Genomic DNA, 18,327 nt, shown 5'->3' with positions numbered 1-18,327 from the left:
AATCTTTAAGGTGCCTCAATATTATTTGACATTTCTTTCACGCAAGTGTTATTGGTGGAAGAGATTTGAATCTGGGCATGACAAAACCAGGAGCGCAATGCGTTGCGCGCAGCGCACCCGACGGGGGGGGGCAGCGTTTTCCTCTTCTCCCCCCCCCCCCCGCGCAGTTGTGCCTCTCCGCCTGCTCCGCCCCCTCCCTGGCTGGGGTCCAATCCCTTGGTCGCCGCGGGGTATATATAACATCTCCAGGCACAGACGGCGCGCAATAGTTCCTCTCTGCAGGATTGTTTGGAGGCGAGCACGTGTGCGCTCCGGAGGCGACGCTGGGCTGGTGGAGCCGGGCAGGCTGTTGTTGGCAAGCTAACGGCGCTGTTCCTTCTCTTCCCCTGTAGGTTTCGCCGCTTGTACACTTGGCTGCGACCCAGAAGCAGCAGCGCGAGGGAGGGAGCCAGCAAACCAGCCTCGGCGGGCGGGTTGGTCGGCCTGCCCGCTCATTACCGCCAGGAGGAGGCGGGGCGGCGGCGGCCTCGGCATGAGCACGCAGGCGCGGGGCCAGGCTGCTCGCAGTGACTGGAGCGGCAGCGGTGGCAGCGGCAGCTTGCAGCCTCAGTGGCAGGAGCAGCAGCAACAGCAGCAACAACATCTCCACCACCACCTTCCTTCTCCTCCCTTGGGCCTCAGCGACCTCGAAGGCGACCCCGCCGCAGCCATGCCGGTGACCGAGAAGGACCTGGCCGAGGACGCGCCCTGGAAGCGGATCCAGCAGAACACCTTCACCCGCTGGTGCAACGAGCACCTCCGCTGCGTGAACAAGCGCATCGGTAACCTGCAGTTCGACCTGAGCGATGGGCTGCGCCTCATCGCGCTGCTGGAGGTGCTGAGCCAGAAGCGCATGTACCGCAAGTACCACCAGAGACCCACTTTTCGGCAGATGCAGCTGGAGAACGTGTCCGTGGCGCTCGAGTTCCTGGAGAAGGAGAACATCAAGCTGGTCTCCATCGGTGAGCTTGCGGCGCGCCCGTCGGGGCTGGGCAAAAGAACAGGGACGCCTGGGCGGCCGGGCGGGCTTCCGTGTGTGGCGAGAGCAGCTCTTACGGGCTGCAGGCTGCCTGAGGGAAACAGCTCAGCTTCTGCATCCCCGGACCTCTTTAGTCGGGACGTTGTTTCAACCCAACTGTTCGGGCACCTCTTGTGCCTGGGGGTTGCGACTAAAGGTTTTTGGGGAAAATTCAAACCAGGTGTCTGAATTCCTCCCGGCGTGAGGAAGGCAGACGTGGGGAACCCGGCCAGATGGGCGGGGTATAAATAATAAATTATTATAAATTATTATTAAAGTGCATGGCAGTGGGTGCCCCGTTGAGTTGCCGCTCCGCTAGAGTAGCAAGCGGGTGGGTGGGCGAGGTGGGCGCGGCTCTGCTGCCGAGCGTCTTCCTGAGGCTCCGACGAGCCCCCGGGAGCCCAGCGTGGAGGGCGGCTGTGGGGAGGAGCCGCCCAACCGGACCCTCCCAGGGCGGATACCTGCCGGCTTGTTGCACCCTGCGAGCTTTGAAACCAGCTCGGCTCTTAGCCTACTGCCCTCCAGTGGAGGACCCCTAAGCTATCTTGAGCCCCCCCTTCCCGGTCTCTTTAAGTGCTGTACTATTGTAAAGCACGCCGGTTGGGAGAAGGAGGAAGGACATCCAGGCGTCGGGTATTTGCATGCTCTCTTCCCCCGCCCCAGTTAATGGTGTCTCTACCATCTACAAACTGCCCCGTTCCCGGGCTCGCATTGAACCGCAAACGGGGCCTGAGCCTAATCCTGGGAAAGCGGAGAAATGGCTGGCGCTGCTCAGACAGGATTTCCTGAGGTGCCTCCCTCCCAGCAGGTAGAGCCACTTCCTTTTGGCGGCAAAGACTTCGGTTTCCATGCTGGAAGTTTCTGAAGGGTTTGCGCTGTATAAATGCCCGGTCCTCTGATCTGAGACCAGTTTCTTCTCTGCTTTCCTGGGAGAAGCAGGCATTGGGCTGAACTTGGTTCCCGTTTAAAATTAAAGATGAAAAAAGAGCAGCTGCCGGGCTTGTGGTGATAGTTTGCAATGCAGTGATCTGCCCCTCAAGTAGCATCTGTCAGGGGAAAAAACCCGTAGCCGGCCTTCTCATTTTATTCTCTGGAGAATATGGTGTAGCCAAAATGCTCTGTGCTGTTGGTTCTGTGCACTAAGGATGTAGTATATAAGGAATGCTAATAATTCCTTGTTAAATTATTTTAATACCTCAGCAAGCATTCTAAAGTGTCTGGTTTTCTAAAAGTGTGACTGTGATAGTACATCAATTTTGATCATTAGGATTTGACATTACAACCTGAGATTAATTCAGTAGAGACTATTCACACCTATTTTTTCAATTGGCACTGCTGTTGAGTCAGCTGTGACTAGGTTCTTGGTGCAGTGGGACAAACTGCAAAATGATGGGCTATGTATGGTAGTCTGGGCATACATATTTGACACATCACATCTATAAGGTGTTGTGCACTATTAACTTGTCACCTATCAAAGGGATAGCTGCAGCAAAATACAATCTTGTTGAGCCCTTAAAGACTGACATCCTGGTGGCATAAGCTTTTGTGGACTAGCCCACTAGATTAGATGCATGGTGTTATCCTGAGTTGCAGGTACATATGCATTGTGTGTTGTAGAATCGAAGTGTGAAAGGATCTCATGGTCATCTACTCCATTCCTCTGTGAATACAGGAAACTGTAGAACCTGGCATTGGGACTCCCTTAAAAATTGTCCATGGATAATGATACTCCATATTTTCTCTTTTGAAGTTGCATTTTCCTAAACTTACGGGTTGGGAGGTGGTAGTGGTAGAGAGGGAATATACTAGTCAGCTTCAGTCTAGTTAGAAACCATTTGTAAAGGACTAGATGGCATTTCAGATGCTGTGATTAAAAGGCTGCCAGTGTCCTAAGCACAACAAACTTCCAAGATACAGTTGAACTATAGAATGGATAAATGTAGTCTGATTACAATAGCTGATTACAGTATAGAAAGCTCTGCACCTAAGTACTGTTGCTTTGTTTCTAGTATCTTTTGTGTTGGGAATCTTTTCTTGCAAAATGCAGAACTTGTATTAAAGGAGGGAATAAATAATGCAGAACAACAATAGGAGGTGTTTCTGGATAATATTGCATGGATAGAATGCCAGCTGAAATTATTGAGGCTAAACCTGATGCCTTGTGGACACCTGTAGTGTATAGCAAGAATGCAGGATATACTTCACAACAGTTGTGTTTGTGAAAACATGTAGGTAGCACAAACAAAATATTTTACTGTGGCTTAGAAATGTTAACTATAAAAAAGCTTAAATGGCTTTTTCAGCAGCTGAAGCTCCACCATCAGCACACCCACTTTTCTGCTGCCAATCACAATTCTAAAGTGACACAAAAGCGAATACTTCTGCTTTTAAGAGCTACATGAACCTTTGCATGTTTTCTGGGAAGTAAGTCAAAGGGGGATAATTGGGAGTGAGTGTGCACAGCCCGTTGCAGGAAAAGTCTTGTATTTTACTAGATTTTTTTTAAAAATCTGCTTTTCTCCCCAAATTGAAGGGGGAAAGTGCCCACTGGCAATCCTTATTGATCTCAGCTACACTTCACCTGAATGTTCTGGGCTGAAGCAGGAAACAATGTGGTCCATACAGCATGAAAGCAGGAAGGAGTATTGCAGAATTAGGTTTTTACCCAGGCAGGCCCATCCATACCCTGAGGCAGAAAAGGCGCATCATCCAACTTGTCCGTGAGTGTTTATGGATGAAGGTTATGTGATATTTAGGAAGGAAATTATGCCTCTACTAGCAACTGCCCATAATTCCCATTTTAAGAGCAGAAGTTGCAAATGGGGTATCAGTAAAGTGACAAATACTCTCAAAACATTTTCACAAAGATAAACTTGGTTGGCAGGGTTTTTCTGGGCAGAGACTTCATCCATTGGCCAAAACCCAAAACAAAAAAAACCCTCTGCTGCCAAGCAATTTGGTAACCATTCTCAATGATAGCTTAATGCTCTCAGTCGCATATGCAGCTTGGGCAGCACTGAATGCTACTCTGAACCTCCAACAGGAATAGTGGGGGCATGAGTATAAAGTACATTATTTGCAAATGAAGCCAGCTTTCAAACTTTTTAAAAGATGGGTTAATAGCAAGTGGTTCTCATAGCCAGATCTTGCTGTGTTCTCTATTAGCAGGCAAGTAGTAGCACAGAAGTGGTGTGTTAACAAGCAAAATAAAATAAAACTAATACCTGCCTGTGGGAGCTGAAATCTAACTTTCTAACAATTGTTGCCCTGTTTGGAAGTCTGTCTGAGTTTTAACTGGGGAAGTAACTTCGGTTCTCTCTGCAGTGGTGTCTCTGGAGTATAGAACTATGTTATGAGCAAAACGTGACCTTGAGTTAGAGACCTGAAGCAGAACTTCAGAGACGTCCTGTCTGTGTAAATAGAGTTGAGGCTTCAAGGAAAAGTATAGGAGAAAAGAATGTTGGTTCTCTGTATGTAACCCATATGTTTTGAAGCACGGAAACCTTGCTGAGCTGTGAATCAGACTCCTTGTGGGAAAATACCTTTGACAGCTGTTGCAAACTTGCTTTTCCAGGGATTACTTCACTCTGGTTTCTTTTCAGTTTAAATATTAACAGCAGAATATTGTTGGTGCAAAGCGCCAACAGAAGTAACAAGCGGAATCATGTGTACTTCTGCAACTAGTGCTGGGTGCTGCTAGTTTCAGAAACCCAATTAAAAAGTGTTGTGGTGGGTGGGGGAATGCCTTTCACTAGACAAGGCCCCGCCCATCCTGTACTGCCCCTGGGAGATGGCAAACTGCCTCTTACAAGTTGGTACTCCAATGTCTGGGCAAAGCAGGAAGTGTGTAGGCTCTTGCATGTGTGGATTACAGTACAGTACATGCTATGTAGCAGCAATAGATTTGATTCAGATTTGTAAATTACGATTGCAACATGTTTTAAGGAAAGTTTCTGAAACGTGTGCCCTGGGTAAGCTTAATGATAGCTGTTTTCTTCCTTCATTGTTGAAGGAAGTATGCCTTTAAATATCAGTTGGTGGGAGTCATAGGTGGGGGAGAGTGTTGTTGCACTCAGGACCTGCTTGCAGACTTCACGTAAGTATCTGGCTGGCCACTGTGAGAATAGGATACTGGAGCAAGTGCTCTTCCCAAATATCCTGAATTCTCCAAGCTGCTTTAAATGCTAACATGTCATGTCACCTAAAGAGAGGCATAAACTTATCTTCGGGCCAGGGAATAGCAGAGGTATAATTTGATGGCTGCATCATTTTGATACATTCCAAAGGATTAGAGATCAAAGGATCAAGCTTTGCTTTACAGCTGCTTTAGCTTCACCTCCTGTGAGGCACAAGCAGACTATCCTCCTCCTTTTAGGTATTCTTTGTCACTCATCATGGGACAGGAAGGGTCAAAAGTTCTTGTATGGTCTTGGAAGGCATTTTGTGCCATAGCTAGAACTTGAACATGAAATTCCATGCATGTTGCCTCCCAAGTTAAGTCTCACTGAGTTCACTGGACTTTGCCCACCCAGGTATAGGATCACAGCCTAAAGCAAAGTAGGGGAACTTCCGAATCCCAAGTGTACACATGAAGGTTCCACCAGCATGCAGCTATACCTCTGATTCAATTGCTGGCATAGGTTATCTTATAAAACAATCACCTTGCTTGAAATAGGATTGAGGATCAATGTGATCTATAAACTTACAGCTTGTTATGAAGTTCTCTTATTGAAATCTTAAGTACAAACAGCCATACTAATTTTGCTCCAGGTGTTTGTTCCTGAATCAGAATAAATCTGGCATTGCTTTGGATAGCCCTGTTCAGCGGTGCTTAGGTCTAAAATATCGCATTTCAAACATAAGTGCATCACTATAAAGAATACCTTATTTTGTCACCCTCTTTCTATATTACTTAGCAATACTGAAACCTTGAATATTACTGCTAGAAACCCTCCCCTGAATGATCAGCCCTCTAGTGTCCTGTAGCTCATGTCTAGATGCAGATTTACGTACAGTGGTACCTTGGGTTGCAGACGCTTCAGGTTACAGACTCTGCTAACCCAGAAATAGTACCTTGGGTTAAGAACTTTACCTCAGGATGAGAACAGAAATTGTGCGCCAGCGACGCAGCAGCAGTGGGAGGCCCCATTAGCTAAAGTGGTGCTTCAGGTTAAGAACGGACCTCCGGAATGAATTAAGTTCTTAACCAGAGGTACCACTGTAATGAATTGTACTCTGTTAAACCATTAGTGGTAGCTGGAATTTAGACACTTACTTAGCACATATACCTCAATATTGAAAGCTGCTTCAGTCAACAAGAGACATATGAATCCTTTTTTGTTGGAAGATGCGTAGTTAAGCACCTGTATTTTGGCAGTTAACATGCAGCTAATGACTAGCTATCAAATTTAATAACTGATATTTTAGTGAACCATTTTGGTTCATTTGCCCCAAGCAGGTTCCAATGTAGCTTTCTTCTTAGGCTCAGAATTGGGTTGCAAATGGAAGTGTAAGAAGTGGGAATTGATCCAAACTTTTAAAATTGTGATTGCTGTGTGATTGAGAGTGCCACTCCTGAAGCACAGGTTATGAGTGTGCGCCTCATTCAGTATATATTGCCTGATCTTTGTGGGAATTCTTTTCCTTCAGTAAACCTGGCAGGTTTTTTCATGAGCAGTAAAATGCTAGTACATCGCCTGCACTACACTCCTTAATGATTCACCCAAGTGAGCAGTTGGGTTGCCTTCAGTGAACCAGACGTCTTGAATAACTTACTATAAACTGCAGCACTGAATGCAGTGGTCTGCTGGTGGTAGGAGATGCAGCTTGGTTTAATGGCAAAGCCTCAGAGGAAACATGGAACCAAATGTCCATGAGCACCAGTAAGCAAAATCATTTTTATTGTCCTGGGTCAGCTTGGAATTCAGAATTCTCCTAATATATTCCTTTTTGAATACCCGTTGTAATATGCGCGTAAGTGGAGTGTGGTGGTCTCTTCTCGACTGATCAGACTTCCTTTGGATCCAGACTTCCTTTGATCAGAGTTCCGTTCCGATGATGCTTCTGCCGATGGAAGGGGGGAGCTATTCCCCCATGCCCCTCCCCCTGAAGCCTCTATGCCCTTGCCAATTGCTCAGGAGGATTGGGGATCTTTCAGAATGCTGTAGGCTGCAAGCAGAATTGGTGCAAATTTCTTATCTCCCCTACTCCACTGAAAGCCTCCATTTGGATTGGACGGCATGTACCACAAGCAGAAGGTGCCATTCCATTTGCAGAAAGAAAAGTCTTGATCCAATCCATAATCTTTTACCTCCATCGTGTGGTAGAGGCAATAGCTCTTTGCAACATAGGGCAGATAACTTTTGAAGTAGAAAAGCACTACACCTATGCTGACTCAGTTTAGCAGGAACACTGATAAGCAATACTCTGATGTCACTATACGGAGAAAAACCGAACCAATTCGTGCTAGACATTCAATCATGCAACAGTTGTACTATTTATCAGTGGCTCACTAGGGTGTGTGTTTGGGTGTGTGAATTGAGTTGCAATTAGTAATGCTATTGAAGCAACTTCTGTCTTCATGTTGCAGTTGAAGGAACGAACCTGTACTTGGTTTTTTTTGGGTGGAGTAGTTCAAATGAAATGTTTGATTTATGGGTTTCTTCATATGCAGTTGTCTCCGTGAACAGAAGTAGTAGCTTTTTAAATAGAGAGGGTGGTTTCACTGCTGCCAGCTAATGTCCACACCCCATGTTTATATATACTCAAAAACCTAGGTAACTAAGCTAGCTACTGTTATGCAGCAATAATTGGCTGTTTTAGGATGTGGGGACTAGAAACCAGCATGTTTCTAGTCTGTACAATGCAGGAACATACCTTGTGTAATTGCAGACTCACCCCCAGCCTAGTATGATGTTCATACTGTGGTAATATTCTAGTTTCCTCAGGCAAGGAGCAGAGTGATGAAAGCATATGCCTTAAAATCCTCTTGACAGTGGTTAATGACCCTTCTCTGGTCAGGGGAAGGTGGCGTAATACTTTGAGCAACATTCCAAAAAGATTTCTGCCATATCGGGCCCTAGGGTTTGTGTGCTGTTGCCACCCATTGGACTTGAAAAATTCAGACCTTCAACACAAATTCAGTATTGTCCTTTCTGAGTGGCAATGGTTTTTCAAGGTCTTGGGCAGAGAGGACTTCCCCAGTCCTGCAACCTGAAATTTCTTGCCTAGGGATGCTGATGATTGGAACTTAGTCACACAAAGCATGAAGTGCTGGGAGTCTTTGAGAAAACACGCTTGCCCTTTACTATAGAAAATTTTTTCCCCCTTCTCTACTTGTGAGTTGATAGCTTTGTTCAGGTTGGTGTGTGCAAAGAGGCTTTGGTTGCAATTAAAAATGACTGTGCTGGGTGAAATGACATAGAAATCTCATTGGCAAATCTTGTTTCGGAGAGTGTGTGATAGTATTGGAACTATTGGTGCTTAGATTGTCGTCTTTGATCTTGAAATGGAAGCTTCTTATATACTCATAATAAAGGGTGGCATTGGTAGCTGAAATGCATGTGTAACCTGAACTTATAAACAGACTTCTTCTGTTTCAAAAAGCATGTTCTCCTGTGGCCTGATCAGAGCAAATGCTGCGTCTTACAACTTACTGTTGAAAGGAATGTTGGCAGTTTCCTCCTCCCTCTCCTCCCATTTTGCAGAACCTTGCATAGGAACTATAAATGCCTAGAGATTATCACAGTGGAAATGGTGCTGCAAAGCACAACTCGCCACCTTTGCTCCTAGAACAATGATTTAGCGGACAAACTTCCTGAGGAGGAACCCAAGGTTCAAGGATTGCTTTCTGCCTGTTAACTGACTCCTTAATCATCCTTAGTTGAAACTCGTCTACTTGAAAAACAGTTACTTATCTCGGGGCTTTACCACTGAGTTTCAGCTGGCATTACTGCTTTATTGCTAGTGAACACAATAATTGTTATTCCTATCATGTGCTAGGTTTTAATAATGGGTGAAATGTAAAATCATTGTACGGTAGATAAAATTGCTGTGTAGGAGGCTTTTTTTTTTGCCCAGCTTTATAGTTTGTGTGACACAGGGACATGAAACACTGACTCACTCTGCCCTATTCCTTGCAATGACATGTTTGTGCATGTGTGCCTCCCCAACACTTGATTGCCTGGGTATCTAAATGTCCTGGTAATTTAGAACATATTCCCAGCCCTGGCTAGCTGGGAAGTTAGAATAATTCCTGTCCATAGTATGTGTAGTGTCTGTTTAGAATAACTTTTTTAAATCGGTAAGTTTTCATCAGAAATTTTAATGCACATTTTATATTATGTAATTCTCTTAGAGGTTTGGATAAATCCTGATATCTAATGTATATATTTACACACACACACACACACACACACACAAAGAGAGAGAGAGAGAATGAATATGAGGGCAGATGCAGTTACAATGAAAGACGACTACCTAAATGAGGCAGAAAAACAAAGCAACAAAGACAGCTGTGTTGGGATTAAAAAATATCTCGCAACACCCATAGCATAACAATAACTCAACATAGCATAACAATACCTTTATTAGGACAAGCCAAGAATCATGAAATGTGCAAGCTTTCAAGTTCTGCAGAACTCTTAATCAGGTGAGATGAGTTTCAAAGCAAGGGATGGGGAATAAAAATTGAATGGGCTGGGTCTTCAAGTCTAAAGATGGAGATTGCAAAAATGATTTAGCCTGCTAGGTGCTTGCCAGTGTTGTGATCCTTGCAAGTATTTGGTTAAACCTGGAATTCTGGCATAAACAAGTGACAACTGCTCCCATTTTTTAAAAGTAAAGTTTCGTGACTATAGCTTGAGCTGAGCCATGAAACTCACTGGGTGACCTTGAGACAGTGATCTTTCAGCTGAACCTACCTCACAGGGTGGTTGTGGGGGTTAAATGAGGAGGGGGAGAACCGTGTAAACTATCCTGATTTCCTTGGAGGAAAAAAGTGGGATGGGAATGCAACAAAATAGAACAGCTTCCAAATGAGACTGGCTGATTGACTTTGGCTGTAATCTTATGCATGCTTACCTAGGAGTAAGTCCTATTGTTCAATGGGGCTTACTTCTGAGTATGCAAAATCGAGGGTTGCAAACAGATTCACACTGTTTGCCTCCGCTCTGAAGGTTTTCTCCTATAAGAGAGAAGTAGGTACGTTTGGGTTTAATAGACTTGCAAATCCTCTGGGACCCTTCAACATGACCAAAAAGAAAGGAGAGAAACTGGCTGTGCTGCTGCTGGCAGCGCAATCATGTCATGTAAAAATGAACCATCTGTGCAGAACTGCGTTGTTAATCTGAAGAATGACTGTTGGCAAAGATGTACTCAATTCATCACGTGAAATATGCTTCTGTACAGTTCTAGAGAACTGTAGGCCGGGCATAACTCTTTGGTGCTATTGAGCTGTCATAGTGGAGATAGAAAACCAAGGCTCCTACTGTGACCTAAGAAAGACTATTCCTTCTATCCAACATTTGTTTGTGGGTGCTGGGCTTGCTGCTCCTGTTTTCATTGAGCATTTAATGAATTTGCTCTATATTTTCTTTTCTCTGTAAAAGGAATTGTTACGTGGAAAAAGTAACATATGGTGGGTCATCTCCTTGAGTTCAGGGCAGGGGTCCCACAAACTCTTATATAAGTCACTACAGTACTTGAAACTTTAGATTCAATTCGGACACTGTAGGTAACTTTTAACTTGGAGGGGTTTCTCACTTCATGCTGTGTGTACTCTTTTTGTCTCCCACAAATCCTCTACCACAGGTGTGGGCAGACTTCAGACTTGGGGGAATCTCCTTCAGGGTATTTTTTGCTGGCATCTCATGGCCTGCAAAATAGTGTCTGCAGGTAGGGTGGGGCTGAATATATCCTACCGTAAGGAGCTTCTGAGGACATGCTCAGCCCAGGAATCTGTTTTCAGTACCAGAACTGCTAATTCCTTGTGTTTCTCTCCTCACCCCAGCCCCCTTTGCAACTGTGTTTTATTAGTCTAATTTGTTTAGAGGTGCTTTTTTTGGTGCTGTTGATAAAGGAAAGTAGGAAATGGCTTGCTCCGCTGCAAACAGCTCATGTCTATCACATGCTGGGAACTTGGAAGGAGTGGGTAGAATTAATTAAAAAAAACATTCTAAGCTTTGAGGAAGCTGGCCGCAGCAAGTATGTTTGCCACTCTTTTCTCCTTCCAACTCTTCACATTAAATACATGAAGCAACTCTCTTGCTTTCGACTCCCCCCCCCCCCAAACATTAGCATGAAGCTGAGATAAAAGTAGGGCCAGTGGCTTCCCGGCCCCTTTCTTTATGGATGGGAGCCACGCCCCACTTGCCTGCTTTATATTTCTGGCACGAGGGTTGGAAAACTCAGGCTTGACTATCTGTGGTTCCCCCTTCCCGCCCAGTTCTGTTCAGTAGAAGTCAAAGACATAACATAGAGTTTTGTGGTAGTGCAAAGTCATATTCTTTATGGCAGTGCAATTTTTTTCCAAAGTGTGCTAAAAGCTAGGGTATTGCATCCATATGGCCTACAATGATAGAGGCCACCCAGGCAGTCTGAGTGTTTCATGTGCACTTTGCATTGCTGTGCTCTGTGTCTTGGAAGTAGCTCAAGAAATGGGTGAACAATGGGTGAAGTAGCTCAAGAAATGGGTGAACATGATCTGACAACTGAATTGGGACTTGTGCCAACGTCCTTATCTCTGCCGTTAGAAACTTGGTGGTGTAAACCTGACCAAGTTCTATACTTTCTGATTTCATCGGCTGCTGTGGGATCCCTAATTGGATTAAACAGGTGAAAATAACGCTTAAGATGTGCTCCTTCACTTTATGAATGAATAGCAAAATGGCTTAATGCTTTTAGCAGCACAGCTCCACTTGCTGCTGCCTCTTAGGAAGCCAAGGCCGCTTTGACATAACATTGCTCTGAGTGCTGCAGTGGGACCAGGCCCAAACTTCAATTAAGTTAGTGGGGGTGGGAGGCAGAAATCATAAAAAGACTTCTGTGTGGAGGTGGAGATAACTGTTTGATCTGCAGCACAGCTGACATGAAAATGTGCTCGGAGCTCTACAAACTACGGTACAAGGGAAACCTTCCCTCTGGGCACTGTGGCTGCTAATGGGGCTCTTCAGGGGTGGAGTGAAAGGTGGGATTTCTGAGTAAAGAGCTCGGGGGGAACTGGAACTCGTTAGGCAGCTGAGGAAATTAGTGGCCCTGCAGCTTAAAACAGGAAAGGGAGATGGTCAGCTCAGAAACTTGCAAGGTTCTGACTTTAAACTGCTGAGGAGCAGGTTTATGCGTCAGTGACTAAAAGACTTGGAAAGTCCCTATACACTGGGATTGCATCTTAACACATATTTTACTTATGCTTTCCACTCCCGCCTGCAACCTCTGTGTTTATCAGGGGAAAGATCCGTCAAGCAGCAAGCCAAGCGAAAAAAAGAACCCCCTTTCAAAAATGGTATTCCTGCCGCTTCTTTGTAAGGAGCAACTGCAAGTGAAGTGAGGCTGTAGCCAACCTGAACGGCTGCTGATAGGAGGGTGCCTGTCTGATGGGGGAGAGTCCAGCTAGCCCTGGCGGGATGCGGTGGCAGCATACTGGTTGCTCTTCAGGAGAGAAGCTGCACAGATGGCTTGCCTGCTGCTGAAAGAGTTGCACTGGTTACGAATCGGCTATCTGGCTAAGTTCAAAGTGCTGGTATTGGTGTTCAAAGGCCACCTAAAAGATTGTCTCACCCCTTTACATACCTAACCAATCACTGTGCTCTATAGAAGAGGGTCTCCTGCAGATACGACCTTATCAGGTGTTCCATTCTGTATGCCATGGTATTTGGACCTTCATTGTGGTGGCACCTCCCCAATTCTCCCAAGACTCACAGCCAAGATGGCCTCTGGCCTCTCCCCTATTCCTGCTTAGTCTAGGTGAGTAGGGACTAGATGGCCCTCGGGGTCCTTTCCAACTCTACAATTCTACGGCTCTATTCTGTAATTTTGGGCCCAGGGCTTAATGTGGTGGCCACAATAAGTGTGACTTGGGTGAAACATTGGTTGTTTCGTTAACAAAAATGGGAACATCTTCTAGGCTTATGCCATGAGTCTTGTGTTGCTTGCCTTGATCAAAATGCTTTAAAACAGGTTAGTTTGAGGAAGTAGCCAAAATATTGCGTGTATCAAAAAGTTTTAAGAGGTGTACCAGGCTATGAACATTAACATGTTTTTCCTTTAACTAGAACACTTCCTTTTTCTGAATGCTGCTCTTTGCCTGTGATGGAGCCTGGCTGAACTGTGCATACTTTCATGAATGGGATTTCCTCTCGCCAATCCTGTTATGTGTGGTGACTCTGGATGGTTTCAGATGGAAAAACTGAATCAAAGTGTACATTGTAGTCAAGGATTTCCCCAAACAGTAATCACTTCTGATTACTTCCAACGTGTTGGTTTTGGCTCTAAAAAACCCGTATACACTGTGGCTTTAGTGTTTGGCGTGTGCTGCACAGAAGATATTTGGCTCTACCATATCTAAATAGCTTCACTTATCTGTGCAGACCTCTGCTGGTGTGATGGCTGCCTGGAAGCATCTTGACCCACACCCAGTGTGAGTAAACATGCTTGCTAATGCTGTGGATGTTGGTCTTGGAAGCTCCCCAGACTTTGTCACTAACCATGTAGCCTATACTACTGACTGATTGCTAAAAAAGCTGCTGCAGATGAGTGGCTGGAATCTTATGACTTTTTTTTTTAGCATGGTTATTTGGATAAGGAACAAATATTGGGTTAAGGTAGTTGTGGGAAGGGGACCCAGGTGGCGCTGTGGGTTAAATCACTGAGCCTAGGGCTTGCTGATCAGAAGGTCGGCGGTTCGAATCCCTGTGACGGGGTGAGCTCCCGTTGCTTGGTCCCAACTCCTGCCAACCTAGCAGTTCGAAAGCACATCAAAATGCAAGTAGATAAATAGGAACCGCTACAGCGGGAAGGTAAACGGCATTTCCATGTGCTGCTCTGGTTTGCCAGAAGCAGCTTTGTCATGCTGGCCACATGACCTGGAAGCTGTACGCCGGCTCCCTCGGCCAATAATGTGAGATGACCCCAGAGTCGGTCACGACTGGACCTAATGGTCAGGGGTCCCTTTCCCTTTCCCTTTACCTACCGGTAGTTGTGGGAAAGATGCCCACTTCCAGCTTCACCCCAAGCCTGCCTGGGTCAAATGTACCCTTTCCTGTTTCTGGGAGGTCTCCAGTATTTTGAGTCGGCATGGCTCTACCAATGGGGATAGATAAGGCCAGAAGTCATTGGTCTACAGCTCCCATCAGCCCCTGCCAGCATGGCTAGTGATCAGGGATGGTGGGAGCTGTCTGTCAGCAATTTCTAGGGGTCACCACATTGGCCACCCCTCTATGAAGCAGCCTTATCTGATCCCCCACAAAGGGCACCAGGTGGTAGTTTACTCTTCATGGTGAAGGTGAGTATTGAGGGCTGGGTCTCTGAATAGTTCCTGTGAACAGTATTCAGTGATCAAAACTGAGCAAGATGAGTGAAGTTTAGTTGGCTGGTTTTGAGACCTAGCTAGTCTGTTACCTGAAATGCCAAATAGTTTGAGAGTTGGTATTGCAAAGGGTTTGGCTTTAGGAAAAGCTAAGAATAAATTCACATTGTGCTTTTAGATAATGAAGCCTAAGGAAGTCTTGCACAACTCCCTTTAAACTTAGAGTGCAAGTCAATAGTGTTTGGGCCTACTTATTTCAGGTCTACCACCCTGACCTCTGATAGGTCACTGTAATAAGGACAACTTTAGGAAACGTAGACTGCCAAGAAGGGTCTGATTTTCTGTTCTGGGCAGCGTACTTGTAGCAGAAAATACTGCAGAGACATATAAAGGATGTCAATGCATACATCTAGTTAAGTGTTGAAAAAAGCTCATTGCTCCTTGATTTCTGCCTTCCTGGCAACAGGAACCTCAGATGCAGTTATGATCTGTGCATGTAAACTGTAAATAGCAATAATTGTCTGCATAAACCATACATTTTGACAAGACTCTGTATTATCAAATGAGAGGGTATTGCGATCAGGAAATGAGAAGGCAACAGTGGCTTGAAGCTGACATAATTTGCACTCTTAATGCCACAGACTCAAAGCCAAACATACCTTAAAGATAACTGCAGGCTTAAAGGAGGGTCTGTTGTCTGCAATTAGCCACTGAAATAGGAGTGTGGTGTGCATAGTCCTTCCAGCCTCAATCTGAGGTGGCACTATTCTTGTCCAATTGGAAAGCTTTTGCATACTGTTGATGTTTACTTGTAGTAGAATAATATGCATTGAACTATGGCATATGTTGATGATGGTTGTGTGGGTTGCCAAGCCCACAGAACCTGCATTCTTCTGCCTAGCCTTTCTGGAAGGATTGTTTTACTTCTGTCTTGCAAATGTCAAATTGCAAGACAGGCTTGCCTTTTGCAGAATGAAGTTCTGGTTTGTGAGAGGCCTTTTGTGGGAAAAATAGCAAATGACTGTGCAATTTATCATGTACTGAATCCTCTTATGGTGCTGGAGGAGACTCTTGAGAGTCCCATGGACTGCAAGAAGATCAAACCTATCCATTCTGAAGGAAATCAGCCCTGAGTGCTCACTGGAAGGACAGATCCTGAAGCTGAGACTCCAATACTTTGGCCACCTCGTGAGAAGACTCGACTCCCTGGAAAAGACCCTGATGTTGGGAAAGATTGAGGGCACAAGGAGAAGGGGACGACAGAGGACGAGATGGTTGGACAGTGTTCTCAAAGCCACCAACACGAGTCTGACCAAACTACGGGAGGCAGTGGAAGACAGGCATGCCTGGTGTGCTCTGGTCCATGGGGTCATGAAGAGTCGGACATGACTAAACAACAGAATCCTCCTAGTATTTTTTCAGTTCTGTTGTAATTTGTCTTCCCCCAACCTGGTGCTCTCCAGGGTAATGATCACCTCAACTCACTTCAGCCGGGGTGTAGGAGTTATAGTCCAGCAACAGCTCAAACTCACCAGTTTGGGGGAAGTCTAGTGTATTTTATAAAATATTTTTTTTCATTATAAAATAATTCCCCCCCCTTCCATTAGGTTTCTATACTTTTCATGGGGCCATGCAAAGTCTCTGCAATGTGTATGCTATCTGTTTCATACTTTCTTCCCCTCCCCCCCACCCCCGAATTTCTTTGACAGCAGAATAATGGGAGTTTCTACCTATATTTACCTAAATTTAATAGCATTGGAAGATGGAGCATCTTATCTTACCCTGCAGTTATATGCTGTTGTTTTTGAAGTGAGGCTTGAAGACATGGAAGCATGCTAGGCAGGAGCCATAAGTGTAATGTGCCTTTCAAACGGTTATTTTATATGGTCGCCTTATTCCAAGCCAGTGGCTAGTTGATCTAGATACACAGTGAGCTGCTGGAGAAACAAAAATACTTACCAGAGTCTTCAGCCCCCATTGAGGCCTGGTGATGGGGGTCCTGTCTCCTTCCTAAATGATCTACCTCTAGAATTGGTGTTTTCCCATTATTACTGGTTTTCATGTGCTTGTGATGTGTTGCCACTGACTGGTGCATTTTATTCATGAGTGGGCACTCTAGTATTTCAGAGAACAGGCTGGTGGGATGCCTGCCTGAAAATAGACCCATGAACAAATGTTCCAGACAGCAGCCTCAAGCAGCAAACTTGAAGGGGGGCATTGTTGTATGTCTAGACAGCTACCATGAACAATGTTGTGGAAAAGTTAATACCGCCTTTCTGGCATACCTGAAATGAAATGCAGGATTGGAGCCTTAATCAGCAGGCAGGGCTACTTCAGAACACTATTGTACTCATGCGGATGGTGGCAGATTACTGGGAATGGTGGGTGAATGTGGGTGCAGTCGTAACCGTAGGGCTTTCCAGACAATAGTTTCCCACACTATAGTGCTACCTCTGAAAGCACTTTCCGGACATTGTTTTGCATAACCCGTCTTGGACTGTCCCATCCATGCTGTTCCTGATTTGCCACTTGACCTAGCAGCAATTAGCACAGTTGTCATGTGCTTCCATTGGAGCTGCTACTCCTTGACCGTCAGCGCCTGGGGGTCCAGTGGCGCAGCTCTGTTCTTCAGGATGCTTGCTTCCACAGCATCCATTCACCCGTCGGTTGTGGGATGAATGAATCTAGAACCTCTGAGATGAATTTGGGCTGCCAGAGCAATTGCAATAGAAGCGAGAACGATAGATCTCTATAAACGCTTGAGGCAGCTTGCGCCGAAATGAATGGCAGCATTGGGGGGTTGGGGAATGATTCTGTGCATGTGCAGGTTAGAATGGCTGCCAAGAAAATCTCCTGGGAATACGTGCATCGATATTCGGATGCTTCGCAAGGCAGTGTTCCAGTCAAGCCAGTAATGAAGCAAACTGATCTCATCTGCAGCTTCTGGGGGCTTTTCACATACATGGGGAACAAGGGATGACCTCACTAATGTGGAATGTGCTTTGCTTAGTGTAAGAGGGGGGCCTGTTCTCCTGGGGGTTATTGTCAGCATAACAAGTTTGCCAATGATGTCATTTATTCAAAGCATGCTGCAGCAGGCTTTAAGGACACAGGAAGGGCTTTTCGAAAGCCGAAGTTTATGTTTTAGTAATAAATGGAACCAAAGTTCTCCAGGTTGGCTGTAGAAAAATTTTATTGGAAAAGGAAGCATTACCAGGTGCTGACTCCTGTTATACCACTAGTGCCAGATCTTAATAGCCAAAAGGCTCTTAACTCAGAACTGTGGTGGTAAATGTTAAGTGATAACAAGAACTGGTGAAAAACAAACCTGAGCTTGGGCTTAAGTAGTGATCACTTAGCAAATGTGCCACAGATGGTTTCTAAGCAGCATAATAAAGCAGCCCAGTATTCACTGCCATACACATGCAGCCCACTTGTTGGCATCTGTCTCAAGAGCTCAAACAGCTGCATTAGCAACAGTGTGTGGAGGTCCTGGGCTGCCCAGGGTACAAGACTGCCCTCCCAGCCTCACTGCTGTGGTCCAATACTTCTTTTGGCACCAGCTTGGCTGTAGAAGTTGTCAGAAGGAGGGATACAAGGCACCATCCAACCATCTTAAGGACTCTACTCTGTATATGTGTAGGGTTTACTCTTGAGCCATTTTCTCTCCTGAAGTTGATCTTATAAAGCAGTGGAGTTTTAGGACCAGAGTTTTCCTTCTCCTAGATGGGCTACCTTCCCAGGTTGA

General features: G+C 45.4%; 1 protein-coding gene across 4 annotated transcripts in view; it reads left to right on the top strand.

The window, feature by feature from the left end:
• The first annotated feature begins 552 nt into the window (after window positions 1-552).
• FLNB (filamin B) overlaps window positions 553-18,327 on the top strand; it is an 88,693-nt gene continuing 70,918 nt past the window's right edge. For all 4 annotated transcript variants that reach the window (XM_035106403.2, XM_035106404.2, XM_035106402.2 and 1 more), the window contains exon 1: window positions 553-1,001. In XM_035106403.2, coding sequence (XP_034962294.1) covers window positions 710-1,001 — 292 coding nt within the window. In that variant the 5' untranslated portion in view covers window positions 553-709. The remainder of the gene's footprint in view (window positions 1,002-18,327) is intronic.

This window comes from Zootoca vivipara, chromosome 2 (assembly GCF_963506605.1).
Source record: "Zootoca vivipara chromosome 2, rZooViv1.1, whole genome shotgun sequence".
Lineage (NCBI taxonomy): Eukaryota > Metazoa > Chordata > Lepidosauria > Squamata > Lacertidae > Zootoca > Zootoca vivipara.
This window is presented reverse-complemented; position numbering and strand designations above follow the sequence as displayed.